The sequence below is a fragment of the Typha latifolia genome, chromosome 12 (assembly GCF_019914945.1).
Source record: "Typha latifolia isolate L0001 chromosome 12, TyphaL0001v2, whole genome shotgun sequence".
In the NCBI taxonomy this organism is placed as follows: domain Eukaryota; kingdom Viridiplantae; phylum Streptophyta; class Magnoliopsida; order Poales; family Typhaceae; genus Typha; species Typha latifolia.
In genome coordinates this window covers 846,030-867,881 of record NC_133097.1, presented here as the reverse complement: position 1 = coordinate 867,881, position 21,852 = coordinate 846,030, and the positions used below count along the sequence as shown (strand labels likewise).

At 38.1% G+C, this 21,852-nt stretch overlaps 1 protein-coding gene across 1 annotated transcript; it reads right to left on the bottom strand.

Moving 5' to 3' along the window:
• Positions 1 to 17,939: 17,939 nt before the first annotated feature.
• On the bottom strand, positions 17,940 to 18,482 carry LOC140798895 (uncharacterized). The gene has a single exon (XM_073152978.1). It carries the CDS (start codon positions 18,480 to 18,482, stop codon positions 17,940 to 17,942), a length of 543 nt encoding a protein of 180 aa, XP_073009079.1.
• Positions 18,483 to 21,852: the final 3,370 nt, after the last annotated feature.

The following is a 21,852-nucleotide window of genomic DNA, read 5'->3' as shown; positions in this document are numbered from 1 at the left end:
CCCTAATCCTAGTGGAATCCCGCCGATCACGTTCGAACGCGCAATAGGTGTTCTCTATATGTGCGAATGTGATGCAGGCGTTCGAACGCGGCGCTTGAACGTGCCCGACCCCGTTCGAATGCACATTTCGCATTCTCTATTTTTATGAACCTGATGCAGGCATTCGCAAGGGTGTTCGAAGGCGACTTACAAAAATTCTATTTTAATAAAAATAAACAACTAATGCAATAAGAAAAGACCCTAACTAAATGTATCAGCCTACCATGCTTCCCCTACCTTGTCCTCAAGGTGAAAAGTTAGGGAAACGCTCCAAAATATTAGTCTCCAACTCCCATGTCGCCTCATCGGATGGCTTGCCAAGCCACTCGACTAGATTCTCTATTTCTAGTCTGGTACCATGTCGTCGTCGGTGTCTAGCAAGTATACAAACTACCTCTATGATCTCTATCTCGTCCAATGGCTCATGTAAAATTGATCCAACGACCTCAAGATCTCCAATCTGCTCCCTAAGCAATAAAATATTGAAGATAAGATATACTCTCGACCCCTTCTGCAGCTCCAAACGATATGCGACCGGACCAATACGCTCTAATGCCTAAAACAGACTAAAGTAGCGATATGCTAACTTCTGGTTTCGCATCGGACGCAAGATCACCTGTCGATACGGTTGCACCCTCACAAACTCTCAACTACCGCTATCGAACTCCCGCTCCTTATGGCTACGATTATAAACTTGCTTCATGTGACAAGTTTAAGATTGGCGCACAACCTCTTCAATGTGGCGTCTCTATCCATCAAAGCTAAGTCCACCTCCGTTCTTTCTGCAGATGCCACTAGACCATAAGCGCATAATGTCAGAGTCGTGCGTCCATACACCACCTCAAATGGAGTCATGCCAATTTTTGTATTGAATTTCATAATCATACCCTAGTAATTTTGTGACCCATCTCTACTATGCCGGCGTGTGTATACGTTGTCCCATAAAGCATGGAAGGCTCCTTTGATTAGTTCGGATAATGAATTACCTACCAATCAAATAAGGTCTCCACTTCGTCACCACATGCAGAATTACTAACATCTCTCTCTCGTAAGTTGATAATTGTTGAGATTTTTATGATAAAGCTTTGCTAAGAAAAGCAATGAGACGTCCTCCTTGCATTAGTACAGCTTGTATACTAACTCCCGACGCATTACATTTCACAATGAACTCTTTGATTAAGTCTGGTAATGCTAAAATGGGAGCCATCATCATTGCTGTTTTCAATTTTTCAAAGGCTATAGTGGCTTCATCCGTCCATCTAAAATAGTCCTTCAATAAAAAAGTGAGAGGAGCAGCGATCTTGCCATACATAGTGATGAAATGGCGATGATATCCGGTCAGCCCCAAAAATCCTCACAATCATGTGGTGATAGTAGGAATCGGCCAAGCGGTCATGCATGCTACCTTTTGAGGATCCGCCGCTACACATTCAGTTGAGATGATGTGGCATAAATACTCTACTTGTGGTACTCCCTATAGCCACCTGGACTTCTTGATCTTAAGTTGATTTTGTTTCAACAAATTCAGCACATTCTTCAAATGCCATTGATGCTCCAATTCTGTCATGCTATACATCAGAATATCGTCAAAGAATACCAAAACAGACATTTGCAATAGAGGCCAAAATATATCATTCATGAGGCCTTAAAAAGTCGCTAGAGCATTGGTGAGACCAAAATGCTTCACCCGGAACTCGTAATGCCCATTCAGAGTATGAAATGCAGTCTTGTACACATCCGTCAAGTGAACTCTAATTTGATGGTACCCAGCCCTCAAGTCAAGCTTGCTGAATATAGTCGCCCTGCAAGCTCGTCCAGCAACTCCTCTATAACTAGAATGGGATACCGGTCCTTGACGATAATAGCGTTTAGTGCTCGATAGTCGACACAAAAATGTCATGTCTTGTCCTTCTTTCGCACCAATACCACGGGCGATAAGTAAGAGCTATGACTTAGTTGAATGAGCCATTGCTCCAACATCTCGGATACCATCTTGGAGATAACTTGCTTTTGCACATATGGATACCGATATGGCCTCACATTCGCCGGTGCAGCCCCGGGCACAATCTTTATGCGATGAACCGTCGTTCTCCTTGGTGGCAACTTCTTTGGTTCCTCAAACAGTCCAGCGTGTCTAATAAATTAGATAACTCAATATGGACTCATTTAAGGCTCATCTCCTGCTGGTCCTAACTAAAGTAGATAAGCTAAATCACTTGCACATGGCTGCCCCACCATAGACTACATCGTAGAAATCGGCGGAGATCAAATGCCATCAAGCCACATATCTTTGTTTCCTTGCTTAAATTTCATCCACATACTCCGAAAATCAAAAGTGACGGTACCCAAGCTTTGTAACCACTAAGTGCCAAGCACAATGTCCCCTCCTTATAGTGGCAACGGATACAAGTCCACAATGATGTCGTATCCTTGCACCGAAATACTGACACGGCGACACATGCTCTCCGTCTTAAGCTTCGTGTCGTCTTCAATAGCAACGTCAAACCCTGTGGTCGGTTCAGCATCCAAGCCCAATCTCCCCATTAACCTCTCATCTAGAAAGTTATGTGTACTCCCAAAATCGATGAGGATGTGCACAAAATGCTTTCTAATGAGTCCGTCTACTCGTAACGTCCGCAGCGCGGAAGTACCTGAATATGCATGCAATGATATTTCAACTTGGATATATTCCTCCACGCCCTCAGTGGCCTTCTCATGGACCTCCTTTGAACACTCTCCATCATCAAAAACCTCATCATCATCCTCGAGACCGTCGATGAGCATCACACTCCCAATCGGTTTGGAACACCGATGACTGGGGGTAAAATGTTCATCGCATCGAAAGAAAAGGCCATTCGCTCTTCGCTCCTCCACTTGGGTAGGTGTGAGAGTTCGAACGAGGGGCCTTGTGCCTCCTATAATATTGGAAGAATGTCTCAAAGGTGGTCGTGGTCTAGTACTCGCAGTCGTTGTCTTTGAACTTGCAGAATTTTCAGCCGGCTTTCTAGGTACAAATCGTCCATCTCGGTTGCCCTAATTTATTTTCATTGCCATCTTGAGAGCCTTGTGTTTTTTCTCCATCCTCAAGGACTTCTCAAAGGCCTTTTCAAGAGTGGTAGGACAAAGAGCATGAATATCCGCCTGTATCTCATCCCGCAGCCTTGAAATGAATGTGCTCATCAATGTCGGTTCGGGCAAAAGTGGCTCACAACGACTACTAACTCTTTCAAATTCAGCTTGGTACTCTAATACGGTCGTCCTCTGAACCATCTTTTAAATTAATGGAGGTCTGAGGTTCACTTGGCTCCGATACCAATGATAAGGCTATGGTACCAAATTGATAGGCTTTGATACCAATGATAGGTTCTACGGTACTAAATTGATAGGCTCTGATAACAATGATAATGCTATGAAACGATTCTTTCAAGATCTAGATCTATTGTAGGAAGCAGTACATACAACCGAGGAAAAATATTCACGAAATATTCTCCTATAGTTAGAAAATTATAAAACCAAGTGAAATCGATCCGTACTTTCTGATCTACATTTTTCATATTTAGATCATTTGTAAATTCAAATTATAACAAGGATAAAATTATGATTTAGTGCAGATGATGGTGGTGGTGACGAGTGGAGTGGATGTTAGGGTTATGAATGATAATGGAGATGAAGGTGGATGGTTTATGTTGTTTAAGTGATAAAGACAAAGCGAAAGAAGTGGTCGAAATCCCAAAGAAGAGGGAGGACTTGATAGACGAGGGAGATTAGAAGTTAGGAGAGAACTTGCCAACGGTAGAGGTGGTAAGTTGGTGAAGATGGAGGAGGGAGATTAGGGTAGAGAGAATAGAGAGAAGATAGGAGGCAAGAAATTAAAAATCCAATCGCATAATAAATTTGGTTGCCATTCACACCTTTATAGAGGCTAGCCAATAAGCTGTAATAACAATAATTAATCATAATCCTAGTGAAATCCCGCCGAACGCGTTCGAACGCACAAAAGATGTTATCTGTATGCGCGAACGCGATGAAGACATTTGAACACGCGTTCGAACGCGCCCGACCGCGTTCGAACACACATTTTGCGTTCTCTATTTTTGTAAACCTGATGTAGGCGTTCGAACGCGACCCCTTTCGCGTTCGAATGTGATCTACAAAATTTTTATTTTAATGAAAATTAAATGCTAATGCAATAAGAAAATACCCTAACTAAATATATCATGGCATTTCGATCTAGGGGGTTGGCGGTTTTGGCAGTGCTTCAGCTCGGTGGGAAGAAGGAAGGGGGAAAAGACTCCTTGATACGAACTAGGTCAAATCAGATCATATCATAAAGACATTGGGCTCGATAGATCGAGTTTATTTATCTTTTAACTGATTCATGCTTATTTCTTATGTAAGATTTTAGGACAAATTTACGTAAGTCATGTAAGGTATTAAGACAAGTTTAGTTATGTCATATAATCTCTTAAGACAAATCTAGTTATGTAAACTACTAAGGCAAGTCCAATTGGATTATATAAGCTTCTAAGACAAGTCGTAATTCGAGTCGTGTAAGTCTTTAGGACTAGTCTAAGTAGGATTCATTATACTCGACCATTATATATAGAAGAGGTAAGCTTCTTTGTTTAATCATCCAAGCATTCAATAAAGAATTAAGAAGGTCTAAGTAGGATTCATTACGCTAGTCTAAATGTTCTCTTAGCCTATCTTAGGAGTAAGATTAAGATAATCCAGAATTAGAAGTAAATTAATCATAGCCGTTTATTTTTTATAGGAGTAAATCTAACTTAGAACTCTAATTCTACCTCTAACCCATAACCATCATGACCTCCACAAGCTACTCTACCTTATGGTCATCCACCACCACTGTCCGACGACTGTCGCAACGTCGAATAATTAAAATTTTGCCCCGTTTCAACCTTTCTCTACTATTTATTTTTAATATTTCATTCCAACCTCTCATTCATATGAAACCAAATTCATTAGAACCCTACTTTTAAGGCTAACACTTATGGAAATATCATAATTTTTTTGCATCTAGATTAGACCAAATTTGGTTTATAAAAATGGTATTAGAGACAACATTCCTTGAACAATGGTGAACACGTGATTTAAAATAACCTAAGAGAGATCGCGGCCATGGAGACCAATAACTCGTCGCTATCCTTGTGAACATTTCCGCGGCACTACCAGCAACCGTTGATGACGACCCACTAGTGTGGGCAAAGATGTTATTCAAACAACTTTCTACTAATTTGAAAGAGACCATCAAGGACTCAATCGAGTCCTTGGTAGAGGTCTTACTGGCTGTACAACACCATCGAACGCCACCAGCACTATAGGGCACGATAAAATCTGTACCACTACATAATCTAGTAGGATCCACACAGGCCACAACAAACCATCAAGATACAACTAAAACAACTCATACAAGAGTACGCAATGATTCGACCTGTATTATACAAATCATCATCTAATACGAGCACTATAGGCCACGATAAAATATGTAACCCACACCCCCTCCCCCCGCCCAGCACGGGCACGTGCACGCCCACACGCCCACATGGCAAGCGCGGTGCACGCGACAGGTCGGGCGGGTCCTATCACGCACAGATACTCTCTTATTCACAAACAATTATGAAATCATCAAATACTACCTGCTAACATATCTATGCTCACATAATCTAACACCAAATAAAATATACTATCAACCAAATAAACCTATTAACATGTGAATATTCAAGTTCACAATAATATACACTATGTAACGCCCCCGCCTAGCACGGCACGTGCCCACATGGCACGCGCGACGCACAGGACAGGTCGGGCGGGGCCCGTCACGCACAGATACTCTCCTGTGCACATATAATCATGACATCATCAAATAAAACTTGTGAACCTATCCATGATCACATAATCCATCACCAAATACATCATACTATCGACCAAATAAACTTATTAACATATGAATATTCAAGTCCATAATAATATACACTAGACCACTACATAATCTGGCAGGGCCCACACAGGCCACAACAAACCATCAAAATATAACTAAACAACTGATACACGAGTGCTATAAAATCTGACATATACTATACAAATCATCATCTGATACAATAAGGTACAAATATAACAAACAATGATACAACTCAATGTTTGGTTAAACTATTTTCTATACCGTCTCGCATCAATAGCTCACCTCATCATCACTCTAAAATATCTTCTCAAGATATCTCAGGTCGCTATCAGGTACCACAAATCTGAGGGGTTAGAAAAGAAATAAAGAGAGTCATGAGCAAAAGGCTCAGTGAATAGATCTTACCCCGAATCAGTGATGCCAAACAGAGAGTAAATCATATACTGGATAATATGAATCAGAAAGAGTATCATGTCATGAATGAGTATATGAATGTATCCTCAATAATATATAAATGAAAAGTAGATAGCATGTCATAACAGATAAGAATACATAATCCTTGACAATGAATAAACAGGTCACCACGTCATATGATCCTCATAACTCTCCCTCAAATATGATATATGATGTATGCCGACCATGGCAATGCTATGATATCAAATGCAATCATATGTGATGTATATTGACCACTCGATAATCAGGTAATCAAATGATAATGAAATCATATGCATTTCTCAACATCATAATCATCACCAACATCTCGTTATAATATCATCATACTAGACCACCGTGCACAGTCAATACCCGGTACCCGATCTCAACATCATGTCCAAAGGCTCAGAGCATACTCCGCCACTCGCAAGAGTATCTCTAATATAACCATACCCCGCCACCCGCTAGGGTATCAACATCCATCCAGACCGGGCACCCACATAGTTGATAGAAACCTCGTGAGGATAACTCGCCACATATGCCCTAGCGAACGGCATGTGTCCGAATGTCTGCTGCGCACACAGACTAACGACCTCAAACGTAAGGCCAACAGGATCGCGACTATTTCGAGCGATCAATCATCTCCAAGCACGCCCTGACCCTCGCGCCCACTCGGGTATCCTCACGCTTTCTATCAACTATTCTATCAATCACATTTCATGCTTTCCTTCTAAATGACAAAACAAATGCATATATCCAGTACGATAGCAAGTCAATGCATAACAGGAATTTAAGTGGAATAGGAATCAAGAGAAAATGATGCAATGTAGTCTCCAACTGTATCATCAACACATGCATACTCATGCTAATCTATTACATGCATACTTATGCTACAGATCAACTCGGTAAACAATCATAACAGTAGAATCATCTCTAATCATCTCTATTATATATATCACCAATGTACTCATATCCCAAATCAGCATAATCAAATGCATGATAAAATATGCTCGACTATAATCATTTCTAGATAAAATCATATAATTATGTTGGAGGCCAAAACATGCATGTACATAAATATATAATATAACCTAATTTGAGAAAGACGTCTAAGGGATAAGACTACTCACATCTTATTAGAAGACTCAACACACATATCCCTCAGGTCCATCAATCAACTGCCACTCGACGCTAGTGAGATCCTCGGGGTCTCAAATAACGGGGTTTAGAGTCTGAAAATGTTTAAGTAACATAAAGTTAGTTGTTTATCTGATTATAATTCGTTCGAGTAAAATATGATATTTTATTAGGTTTAACATTGATTAGATTTATAGGATAAATTTAATTGTGGCAATATTAATATGCTATTTATATTTATTTAATAAAATCCTAATTTGGTAATTATAGAAAATAAGTATATAGTAATTTATCTCCTTTTTATAAATAACCAAGACGACTATATATATGATTTAATAAAAATATAATTATAGAATAATATTATTACTAATTATTTTGTAATACTTACTCTTATTTAACTAATCCTAGATTATACATAAAATAATCATTATCCTATTATACAAAAATAATCTGCAATTCTAGTATTCTATTTTATACAAACTATTAGACAATACTAATATAATAAAAATAGACATATATAATATAAGTTAAATATAAATATAAGACTACATATATTCACTAATAAATAATAACTAAAACTCTAAATAAATTTATAGGCAATATTTATAATTGTAATTAATAAATTATTATACTAAAATGCTTAGTAAAATTATATTAGTTATAAATTATCAAAATAATTAATTACCTAAATAGACTATGTTACTTATCATTAGGAAGTAATGATATAAAAAAATAACAATAATAGTCCTCTTCCAACACTGTCTGCTACACAACAAGAGGAGGAAGAGGGCCAAGAATGGAGAAGAAGAAAAGAGGAAGGAGAAGAGAAAGAAAGAAAGAAGAAAGAAGAAGAAGAAGAAGAAGAGAAGGAGAAGGAAGGGAGACTCACCTAGGTTGCGGCGGCGACAGCGACTGGCGTTGATAAGAGAAGGGAGATAGCTCAAGAGAGAGAGAGATAGAGAGAGAGAGAGAGAAGGTGGTGCGGCGGCGACGACGGCGACAACGAGAAGCCGTCGGCGAGGAGAGAAAGAGAGCGGTGCTAGAGAGAGAAAGAGAGAAGGGTAGAGGGAGAAAGAGGGAGTTAGAGAGAGAGAAGGTGGTGAGAAAGGGAGAGGTGATAGAGAGAGAGAGAAAGAGAGGAGGGTAAGAGAGAATGAGGGAGTTAGAGAAAGAGAAGGTGGTGCGGCGGCGACAGCAGTGGTAGGCCGGCGTCGGCAAGGGAAGGAGAGAAAGAGAGAGATCGAAAGAGAGAGAGAGATTTAGAGGGAGAAAGAGAGAGGCGGTGAGGGTGGTGCTGCGGCGGCGACGGCAGCGACGGCGGTGGTAGACCGACGTCGGCAAGAAAATAGGTGAGGAGAGAGAGAGAGAGAGAGAATATGTGAAAGAGAAAGAGAGAGATATATATAAAGAGAGAGAGGGAAGGCGGTGGAGGAGGGGGAAGGGCGGCGGCTGCGGCGACGGCGGGGCCCGTCACAGCTAGCTGGTCCGGCCCGGTTGGCTGGGCCGGTGGTTGTGGGCGCACGTAGCGCCCCCAACACGTGCCCACATTGCATGGCACGAGCTCGTGCCATGCAACGCCAATATATTTATTTATTTTTTTTTATTTTTATATTTCTTTCTTTTTGTCTCTTTTTTTATATTTTTTATATTATTATTATTATTTATTATATTAATTATTATTATTATTTATTATTATTTATTATTATTTTTATTATTTATTATTATTATTTTCTTTTCTTTTTCTTTTTTTGTTATTACACACTAGACCATTACATAATCTAGTAGGACCCACACAAGCCACAACAAACAATCAAGATACAACTAAAACAATTAATACAAGAGTACGCCATGATTCGACCTGTATTATATAAATCATCATCTAATACAAAAGAGTACAAATATTAAATACTGGTACAGCTCAATTTCTATATAAGCTATCATCTATACCGTCTCGCATCTATAGCTAACCTCATCTTTACTCTAAAATATCTCATTAGGATATCTCAAGTCGGTATCATGTACCATATTATCTATGGGGGTTAGAAAAAAAATAAGGAGAGTCATGAGCAAAAGGCTCAGCGAATAAACCTTACCCCGAATTAGTGATGCCAAATAGAGAGTAAATCATGTACTATATAATATGAATTAGAAAACAGCATAATGCTATGTATGAGCATGTATATATGTATCCTCAATGACATATATATATGAATGAAATCAATTCTCATGAATGAGCATATTATATCCTCAGCCAAAAAATATATCACATAATAAAATTACCATATAACATCACCGAATATAACAACATATCATGTATAATAATTATGATCCAATGATACTAGTCATATCAATGATGATGCATGATGCATGCCAACCACTAGATAATCGTATATGTCAGAGCCAGATATAATCCACATATCTCTCACTATCACAATCGTCCGTCTCAACTCTGAATATCATCTACCATGCTGAACTACAGTACCCGGCCCCAAACTCGATACATATCATGTCACAAGCTTAAAGCATACCATGTCGTATGCTTAGAGTATCTCTGTAGATAAATCATACCCTGTCATACGCTAAGTGTATCTCTATAGATAAATCATATTCGACCATACACTGAGGGTATCTCAAAAGAAAGTAATCATACCCTGCCATACGCTAAAGATATATCAATAATAGTTGTACCTTATCATATGCTAAGAGTACAACCATCAACCATCACCATACTCTGTCATATGCTAAGAGTATGTATAGTATTAGTTCTGAATAGATATCGTTCCAGCCATCACATTATATCACGTCACATCACTTACACATGTACTTTTATGACTTCATATACATGATAAATTATATGTATATATCTAGTACTGCAACAAATCATGCAACTCAAGAATTTAGGTGATAAAGAAGTCAAGAGAAAAAAAATGATGTAATGCTGACTCTAACCATGTATCTTTTGCTAGTCTATCCCATGCATACTCATAATAGAGATCATCCCAACATAAAACCATAATAGTATAATCATCTCTATATATCACCAATGTATTCATATCTCAGATCAGCCTAAACAAATGCATGATAAAATATGCTTGACTAAAATCATCTCTACATAAAGTCATATAATAATGATAAAGGCTAAAACATGCGTATACATAACATATAATATATCCTAATTTGATAAAGGCGTTTAGGGGATAAGACTACTCACCGTCTGATCAGAAGATACAAACCACGCATATCTCACGTCCGTTAGTTAATCGAATGACACCTATCGCTAGCAAGGTCCACGGGGTCTCAAATAAGGAGTTCAGGATCTGAAAATATTTAAGTAGTATGATGTTAACCGTTTATATAATTAGAATTAATTCAATTAAAATATAAATGTTTATTAGGTTTAGAATCACTTCTCTTTATTTTTGATTACATAACTAGGTCTATATTATAGAAACGATTCAAATACTATAATTATATTATTATCATAAAATGTTAGTTATAACATAAGGAGAAGAGGTATGTTTCCTTTTATGTAAGAGTATTTCTAAATATATAATTATAAAATAAAATAAAATAAAAGGCTAAATAACTATAAGTATAGACAAGGTCTAATTATAATTAATTTTATAATTCATACACTATCTTGATTAATTAGGGACAATGCAGTCTTTACTAGATAAAATAATAAATAAATAACTAAATAAGCTTAGCATTTTATTTGTTGCAGAATAATCATATATATATATATAATTAATAGAAATACTTAAAATATATATGATGAGAGTATTAGAATATAAATCTAATAATTATAATTTACAAATCTATCTATTAATCTAATAGACATATAAATAAATAAATATAAGTATTACCTATATTTATACCTAATTAATCATTAATTATAAAAATCATTAATAAAATTATATTGACGAATATATAATATTATTAAAATAGTTAATGTCTAAATAATCTATTTGCATTAATTAAGAAGAAAAATACCTGAATAAATAACATAAATAAAATAATTAATTAATTAATTTTGTCATCAGTGTTGTGCTCGGCCCAGCACTGTGTAGAAAGAAGGAGAAGAAGCCGAGGAAGAAGGAGAAAAAGAAAGAAAGAAAGAAGAAGAAGAAGAAGAGGAGAAGAGGAAGAGAAGAAAGAGAAAGGGTGAGAGAGGGGGTTGCGGACCCGGGCCGGCGGGGAGGTCACCGGCCACTACTGGCCAGCCAGCGGCCGGCCTCTCACCGGCGGCTCGGCTCCGACGAGCCTGAGCTCAGGCGAGAGAGAGAGAGAGAGAGAGAGAGAGAGAGAGAGAGAGAGAGAGAGAGAGAGAGGAAGAAAAGAAAAGAGAGGGGGAATGAGGGATCTCACTGGCGGCGGCAGCTTCGGGGAGGTGGCGGCGGGCCGACGTCGGCAACGAGGAGAGGATAGAGTGCAAGAGAGAGTAGAGAGAGAGTAGAGTGAGAGAGTGACCGAGAGAGAGATAGAGATAGATAGAGAGATTTAAAGAGAGAGAGAGGGAAGGTGGTGGAGGAGGGGTTGCGGCGGCGCCGGGGACCGCCGCGGCCAGTTGGTCGCAGCCAGTTGGCTGCGGCAGTAGCAGTGGGCGCGTGGTGCCACCACCACGCAAGTTGCATGAGCAGCTTGCATGGGCACGAGGCAAGCCACAGTGTGGTCGGCCATGTCGTGCCCAAAATTAATTAATTAAATTTTTTTAAGGTTAGGTTGTTACAGAATTAACCTAGCTACGGCTAGAAAACTCCACCCCTAAGAGAGGTGGAGGGGAGCCCCAAACCGCAACAACTATGTCTCCTTTGGGCTGAGGAGCACCCTCCATCCCTGTAGACTGAGCCCTCGACCGCTATTGCTGAATCCATGGGCAGACAAGAGACTTGGAGCAGCCCCCTGCAATGGCCGTGACGGCATCTTCCCCACCCGCAATGGAGGTTAGGGCCGAAAATTCTAGCTTTCCATTGGTAGTGATCTAGCCTCCACCGGCCCTAACCATCACGTCCAATATCTTCGGACTACCCACATTAAAACATAGCCTAAACCACATGAATGAGGACCCTAACTCGAATCGCCCATGGCTAGGACTTGGCCTAAACCACCTACAACTAGAGCAAGCAATGGCTCGAATAAGTAGAAACCCACCATCGAGCCCTCTTCCACATGGCAGATGAGATCCACACGAAGATCGAGGACATACAGTTCGAGAGCGGCGAAAGGTATGGAAATCACTATGGACAACTGGGAGATAAAATGGTTGGAAGTGAGGTGTATTGATACGAATTGGGCCAGATCGGATCGCATTATAAAGACATTGGGCTCGATGGATCTAGTATATTTGTCTTTTAATTGATTCATGCTTATCTCTTATATAAGCCCATAAAACAAGTCTAGTTAAGTCGTGTAAGTTACTAAAGCAAGTCTAGTTATGTCATGAATGAGTATATAAATATATCATCAATGCTATTCAAAAGTATGATAGATAATATGCCAGGATTAATCAAATATTTAATTCTTGATAATGTATAAATAAATCTTCAATCATACTATAGCATAGCTCTCTCAAATATAACACATATGATGCACATCGATTATGACCATGTTATAATATCAAATGTAACCACAACAAAGCATAATAACGAATCGAATACCATGTATATCAAATGAAAATGAAGTCATATGCATTTTTTCTCAAATTTTCAATCATCAATATTATCTCTGAATAACATTATCATACTAGATCACCATGCATGATCAATACCCGATACCCTATATTATCATTTTATCCATAGGATTAAAATATATCCTGTTATACGCTAAGGTTATTTCAATCATAATCATACCCTATTACACGTTAAGAGTATATCAATATCCATCCAAATTGAGTACCTACTAGTTAATAGAAATCACATGAGGGTAACTCACCACACGCATGCTCTCGCAAATGACAGGTGTTCGATTGTCTATGTGCATCATACTCAACTAACACGTATATGGACAATGAGATATCACATATCAACAACTACAATCATCACATTAGACACCACTTGTAACAACCTATCCCTTAAAAAATTGCATGGCAATGTGGCCGGCCTCGTGCCATGCTAGGGTGGTGCGGGCTGGGGGTGCCACGCACCCCTAACCACTGGCCCAGCCAACCAGGCCAGGCGACGCTGCAGCCGCAGTGCCGATGTCCCCTCCACCTCTCTCTCTCTCTCTTTTTAAATCTCTCTCTCTCTCTCTCACCCTCTTACTAATGCCGGCCTACAACTGTCATCGCCATCGTCACCACCGAGGTGAGCTCTTCTCCTTACTTTTCCTATTCCTCTCTCTCTCTCTCTCTCTCGCCCTCTCTCTTTCTTGCCCGTGGGCTCGAGCTCGCCAGAGCCAAGCTGCCGACGAGAGGTTGGCCGCTAGCTGGCCACCAGCGACCAATGCCCTCCCCATCGGCGCTGGTCCTTCTCCTTCCTTCCTTTGCTTTCTTCTCTTATTCTTCTTCCTTTCTTCTTCTTCTTCTTCTTCTTCCTCAGCTTCTTCTCCTTTTCTTTCTACATAGTGCTGGGCTAGGCCTAGCACTATGCCGAGACGAGCCCAGCACTGGTGACAGTGTTATTTATTTATTTATTTATTTTATTTATGTTATTTATTTAGGTATTTTTTCTTAATTAATGCAAATAGATTATTTAGATATTAATTATTTTAATAATAATATATATTCTTCAATATGATTGTTATTAATTATAATTAGTATAATTAATAATTAATTAGGTTATAAACTATTACTCATTGATATAGGTAATACTTATATTTGTTTATTTATATATTTATATCTCTATTAAATAATAGATAGATTTGTAAATTATAATTATTAGATTTATGTACTATTATTCTTATGATATACTTTTTAAGTAATTCTAATAATTTATTATATAATATTATTCTATAACAAATGAAATACTAGGCTTATTTATTTATTATTTTATAAAGTAAATACTACATAGTCCCTAATTACTCAAGATAGAGTGAGAACTACAACTTAATTATAATTATATTTTTTATCTATATTTATGTTTATATTTTTATTTATAGTTATAAATCTAACTAGTTATAAAGATATGTAAAAATTTTAAAACCTAATAAATCATCATATTTTACTCGAACGGATTACAATCGGATAAACGACTAACTTTATGTTACCTAAACATTTTCAGATTCCGAAGCTCTTATGTGAGACCTCGTGGACCCTATTAACAATGAGTTAACACTTGGTTGTTGGATGTGAGGGATACGTGGTTTGTGTCTTTTGATATGATGTGAGTAGTCTAATCTCCTAGACGTATTTCTCAAATTATGATATATATTATATAATTATGTATATGCATATTTTGGCCTCCAGCATGATTATATGATTTTATCTAGAGATAATTTTAATCGAGCATATTTTATCATGCATTTGATTAGGATAATCTAGGATATGAGTACATTGGTGATATATAGAGATTTTTGGAGATGACTATACTATTATGGTTTTATGTCAAGATGATCTCTATCATAAGTGTGAATGTGATAGACTAACAGTACTATGTATGTGTTAGATACATGATTGGAGTCTGCGTTGCATCATCTTTCCCTTAGCTTTTTTACTAACTAAATTTCTAAGTTGCATGATCTATTATAGTATTGGATATATGCATATGATCTATCATGTATTAGAAAATTATAAAAATATTTGTGTATGTGATGTGATGGCTGGAACGGTATCTGGTCTAGACTGGTACTAGACATGCTCTTAGCGTATGACAGAGTATGGTGATGGCTGATGGTTGTACTCTTAGCGTATGACAAAGTACAACTATCATTGATATATCCTTAGCATATGGTATGGTATAATTATTTACTGGGATACTTTTAGTGTATGACGGTGTATGATTATCTTCTAAGATACCCTTAGTGTACTTGATATATTATGTATATATAACTATTGTATATGTAATAGTGAAATGTTCTTGATGATATGTGTGGCATGTGCGTGATCCTATTAAAGTTATTTGTATGAGTTATTCATAGTTTAGATATTAATAATTAAATTATAATATTGATATAAAATTTATTTAATTGTCGGCAACTAACTAGGTTGCCTTGTGCCTTGCACGTGTCTTATGAGCTCATGACATACATGTGATTAGAGATTGAATGGTACACCTACAAGCGTTGAAGAGTTCTTCAATATGAAGCACTAAGCTGCTCGTAATATAATCGAGCTTTGTTTTAGATTGCTCAAGATGAGGCGGGCAATTTTAAGGAGTCCTTCATTCTTCCCAAAAAAAGACACAGTGTCACATTGTCACAGCATGTTGCCTTATACGTAATCTTACTAGGGGTTGATCCATTAGAAGTTGAGCTTGGATAGACAGGAATGCAGATACAAATAAAGAGTTTATTAGTACAGTGGAACCATCAAATCAATGGACTGATTCGAGGGCCACTTTAGGTTTGCAGATGCATAAAGAGTGGTTATAAAGTAGAGGATTAGATTAAAAAATATTAATTATATTTTATCAATCAAATAATTTTCCTGAGAATATTTTTAGCATTTGAAAGTTTTATGGTGTTATGAATAATTCTCAGTGTGAACTATGGTTGTGAATGCTTATTTTTGCATGGTTACATTTTTTGCATACTATACTTGTCTACGCGTATTAATTATAATTTATTATGAGCCTTGTTAATATTTTGCATTTAGTAAGAATGGATGCAAGCTGTAGCATGGACCACAAAAGAAAAGAAGATCTAAGGCTACATCATCATTGAAGTCAAGAGAATCACGTCTAAGAAGGAAGATGAATTTCTAATAAATACCATAGTAAAGGAATTGCTTAGTCATCATTAGATGAAGAATGGACGATTCCTACATGGGTTTCTTAATTAGCTCGAAAAACGTATACTTTTGAGTTTTCTAGGAGCTGAGTTATGTGCTCAACCTCATATTGAGTCACCGTGCGATGCACTAGTGAATTTGTTTGGAATAAGACTGAAATGATGATAAGTATTGAGAATGATGATAAGTATTGAGAGTGATGACGTTTATGAAAACTGTGTTAAGGTAAACTTAAAATATTTAGTTACTAAAGTACTATTTTATTCTACATTAAGTACATGTAATTTTATTATCTCTTTTACAATATGTTGCAGAGAGATCCTGCAGCTAGATATATGCGTAACAAATCATTTCCATTTTATGAGGATTGGTTGATTTTATTTGGAAAAGATGGGACTATAAAAGAAATGGCGGAAGTTCCCACATATACTATTGCAGCAATGGAGAGAAGGGCAAGGAGGAGGTTATTATTATTATTATTATTATTATTATTATTATTATTATTATTATTATTATTATTATTATTATTGAGATAAAAGTCCTTGGACTCCCTTTTCATTAGTGATGATATTATATGTTGGGATCTGTGGTGGCCTTCTAAGGTTACAGCAAGCTTGGTGAAAGAATGAGCCATAGAGTTGTTACATCGGCTCATGTGACAGACATCCACCGAACTGAGAGTGACAAGAATAGCCTTGCCGTCATAGACTATATTCTCCACCTCCCAGTCGCTGAGCTCAAATAAGTGAGGAGACTACTAAGCGATTGGACAAGATAACTCATGCATTTGATAACTTTTTCGCTAAATGACATAACAATGAATGATATTACTCGTTGTATCAATTTTGCCTCATGCTATAGAAAGAATATTTTCGGAGAGGTAGATAAACTAAATCTTGATATAAATCAAAAGCTTAAGGCAGCGGATATCATGAATTTCATGATACCCAACGAGTGGACCTATTTTTAGCATGCCAGAAGAAATGCATTTGCATTAGGTTTTTATGTTACTTCGTAATTAAACTATTTTATGTTATATCGTGCCACTTAATAATATTATGATAGTTATTAAGTTGTGTTTTGAATGATAGAATAATATTGTGATTGTAGACACAAATATTATTGTATTTTTGCATCATTGCCAAAGACATTTTGTTAATTTAAGTATTTCTAACAGGGGCATTTAACATCTTTTTTTTCTTCTCTTCTTTTCTCTGTCCAAAGTGAGAGTAAATCCAACTGGAACTATTTCCATATTCGAATCGGTCCATATATTTTTTTTTTTAAAATCAAGGAGCTGTATTTCAGCTAATTAAAAGGAGATTAGTTTCAAATTCTCTTATCCTGCTGAAGCAAGCCCTCTAGCTCCTCCAGCAGATGATAGTCAATAAGCCACACAATGCGCCTGGCCATTAGCATACCCATTTTGCTAACCCAATCAGCTGCAACATTCCCCTCCCTAGGGATATGCTTGAAGGTCACCCTTCTAAACTACTCAGTTAATGACTTACACTTCGCTACTATGCCTCATAGTATCCATGACGTTGGTCTTTGTCCATTTAGCATCTTCACTGTAGCCTCCGCATCCAGCTCCATGATCACATTATCCCCTCTACCCCAAGCTTCTTGAAATCCCACTAGGACTGTTGCAAGCTCCCTAAATTTCGAGGAGATCTTAACTACCGGTTCCGTCGCCGCTGGAATCAACTCGCCCCTCTCATCACGTATGACTAGCCCACTACCGCTTTGGTAGTTATCCCCATTATAAGCACCATATGTGTTAACTTTAAACCAGCCTTCTAGTGGTGCCTCCCATTTGGTTGCTCGTCCTATCCTTGCCAACTTTCGTGAACTACTGTCCTTGCATGCATAATCACTCGCTAGTAGCAGTGCCCTCTTGGCTACTACCTTGGTCGTGATCCTTTCGCCATGGAAAACTCTACCGTTACGTGCCTTCCAGATCTCCCACATACTCGAGGCTATCACGGCTTTGATCTCTTCATTCCTCTTCCCATCTTTGCTCCACTCCGTTAGAATCCATTGCTCATCTAGCTTGTTCATAAAAAACATACCTCCTATCTCCTTGGCAAGCTTACCCAAGCTTCGCCTCACCTAGGACATCTTCATCTTCGGCTCTTCCCAAGCTGAAAACTCCCCATACTTGTGCAGCATGATGTGGACCCACAGTGTACCTTTTTGCTTGAGGAGACTAAGGACATGTCTGCCCATCGTGGTTTTCCTAGCCGTATGCAGACCCAGCCCGTCTTCCTTTTTTGGAGCAGTTAACGTTTCCCATCCGACTAGGTGAATACCTCGCCGGTCGTCAGCTTTTTCCCGTACAAAAGGCCCTAGCGATCTTTATCAAAGAATCCAGAGTCGTATTCGCCAGCCACGTTGACCCCGGCCGGCACGGGCATGTGCACGCCCACGTGCCCACACGGCACGCGTGGTGCATGCGACAGGTCGGATGGGGCCCCCACGCACAGATACACACTTGTGCTCATATAATCATGATATCATCAAATAAAAACCTACTAACATATCCATGCCCATATAATTCATCACTAAATAAATCATATTATTAACCAAATTAATCTGTTAACATATAAATATCCAAGTCCACAACAACCATACTAGACATCTACATAATCTGGTAGGGCCCACAAGGCCATGACAAACCATCAAGATACAACTAAAATTATTAGTATATGAGTAAACTTTGATCTGACCTGTATTATATAAATTACCGTCTATATAATGAAGTATAAATTTTAAATAATAATATTATGTCTAAAGGCTCAGAGTATGCTTTGTCATCCGCAAAGAGTATCTCAATCATAATCATACCCTGCCATCTGCTAAGGGTATCAACATCCATCTAGATCAGGCATCCTTGTAGCTGATAGACTACATGTGAGGATAACTCGCCACATATGCCTTAGCAAACGATATGTGTCTGAATGTAAAAGATATCAACATCCATCTAGATCAGGCATCCTTCTTTATGAATGACAGATTATATGCATTTTATCTAATACTACAACAAATCATGTAACTAAGGAATTTGGGTAGTAAAGAAGCCAAGAGGAAAATGATGCAATGTAGTCTCCATCCCTATATCTAACACGTACATTCCCATACTAGCCTATCACATGCATACTCATGTTAGAGATCAACTTTGCATAAAATCATAATAGTATAGTCATCTCCAATCATCTCTATATATCACTAATATACTCATATCCCGGATCAGCCTAATCAAATGCATGATAAATATGTTCGACTAAAATCATCTTTAGATAAAGTCATATAATCATGTTGGAGGCAAAAATATGCATATATATAATTATATAGTATATCCTAATTTAAGAAATGCGTCTAAGAGATAAGACTACTCACATCTAATTAGAAAACACAAACCATGTAACCCTTACATCCGTCAACCGAGTGTCAACTAATCACTAGCAGGGCCCACGGGGTCTCAAATAAGAGGTTTGTGATATAAAAATATTTAAGTAACATAAAATTAACTATTTATCTAATTAAAATTTGTTCGTGTAAAATATAATAATTTATTAAGTTCTAGAGTTTCTACTTATTTTATAACTAGTTAGATTTATATTATAAATAAAACTTTAATGTTAAGAATATATTATTATTATAAAGGGTCAGTTATAAAATAAGAATAAAAGGGTTGTTCCTTTTTAGATAAAAAAATAGTCTCAGTATGACACTATAAAATAGAATAAAATAAAATAAAAGGCTGAATATATGAATATATATATATATATATAATTAATTAATTAATTATAAGTTATATTTATAAATCTCATGGCTATAATTAAAAGAGCTAAGTATTAATATATTATATGCAAGTAATATTATACATAAGTAATAGGTATATTTAGGTGTTTATAATATCATAAATTATCAATTCTACTAATTATAATTAGCTAATAATTATATTATCAAATATATATATATATATAATTAACTACTTAATTAAATTGCATTAACTAACATAAAATACTTAACTAAAAGGAAAAAGAAAGAAAGAAAATAAAAATAAAAATAAACTACTGTCGCAGAGCTGGGCTTGGCCTAGCATTGTCTGCTACAATGCTAGGTTGAGCCTAGCACCATTATAGTCATGAGAGAAGAATTGAGGAAGGAGGAGAAGAGGAAAAGAAGAGAAGAAAAAGGTGAAAGGAAGGGAAGGAGGAGGAGCTGGGCTAGAGGGGAGGGGCTCGACCGTTGCTGGCCAGCCAACGGCCGGCCTCTCGCCGGCGGCTCAGTTTCGGCAAACTCGAGAGAGAGAGAGAAAGAAAGGGGGCGAGAGAGAGAGAGAGAGAGAGAGAGAGAGAGAGAGAGAGAGAGAGAGAGAGAGAGAGAGAGAGAGAGAGACGGGAGAGGAGAAGGGAAAAACGGTGTTAAGGGGGGTGCATGGCACCCCCACAGTGTGGCCAGCCATGTCGTGCCCATGTTAATTTTTTTTTGGGGAATGTTATATTAGCGAAGCCGAGAGTACCTCTACGCTAGTTGTTGCTTGGCAGTGGTGGAATCATCTTTTGCATGGACCGAGGTACCCTCCTTATTCCTACCAGCTGCATCTACCATCGTCTGATCTTTTGGAATGACACCCTACTCCTTAGATTTGATCTTGCTGTACGAGTTCCCCATGTTGTTTTTGGTATTGGTCTCCCGAGTCCCTTCGTTGACGCCATTTCTTTGGTAGCTTCTTCCCTTTGAGCTCGAGCAATCCTTCTCGACTACTGCACCCTTCCCTTTCTTGGCTCTAATCTGGATGCCCGTATCCTCCACTATTGCATTGATTGCTTAGGCCTTGGTTTGCATTGGGACCAAATTTTTGCTTTGCTGTTTCTGTTTGTTGGTGCTTCTCTTGAGATTATCTCCTTTCCGCTCCTCCACTGTTTGCAATTGGGTGTTTGACCGCTACACCTCTTTCTAGTCACGGGTCTGGGTCACGCTCAGCCTTTTGGGGCTAGCTAGTCGCCTATGTTTCACTTGCATCCATGGCCCAACAGTAGAATGCTCACCCTTGTCGCCATCCTCCTGGCCGGTCTTTGTTGGAGTGTTTTCACCTTGACCCTTTTAGCCTGAGTTGGTAGCTTCCTTCCTGGCTTGAGGCAAGTTCTCATCCTCCTTCCTCATGTTGCAGTTCTTAACCACGTGCCCCAACCTGCCACACCTGAAAATTGGTGACAAAACTTGATCTAACCCGATAACTCAATATGATAACCCGGTTGTTAATCAGGTTTGGATTTATGTTAATCGAATTTGGGTCATAAACGGGTCAACCGGCATAACCCGATTATTAATAAGGTCGTGTTCGGGCTTATACCTCTGACCCACTTGACTAGTTTAAACCGTTTAAGTAAAGGGTCGGGTCGGGTCAACCCGCCAACCCAAACACACACAC

Coding starts and splice junctions, on each gene's coding strand:
- LOC140798895 (XM_073152978.1), bottom strand. CDS start 18,482: ATGTTTTTTATGAACAAGCTAGATGAGCAATGGATTCTAACGGAGTGG.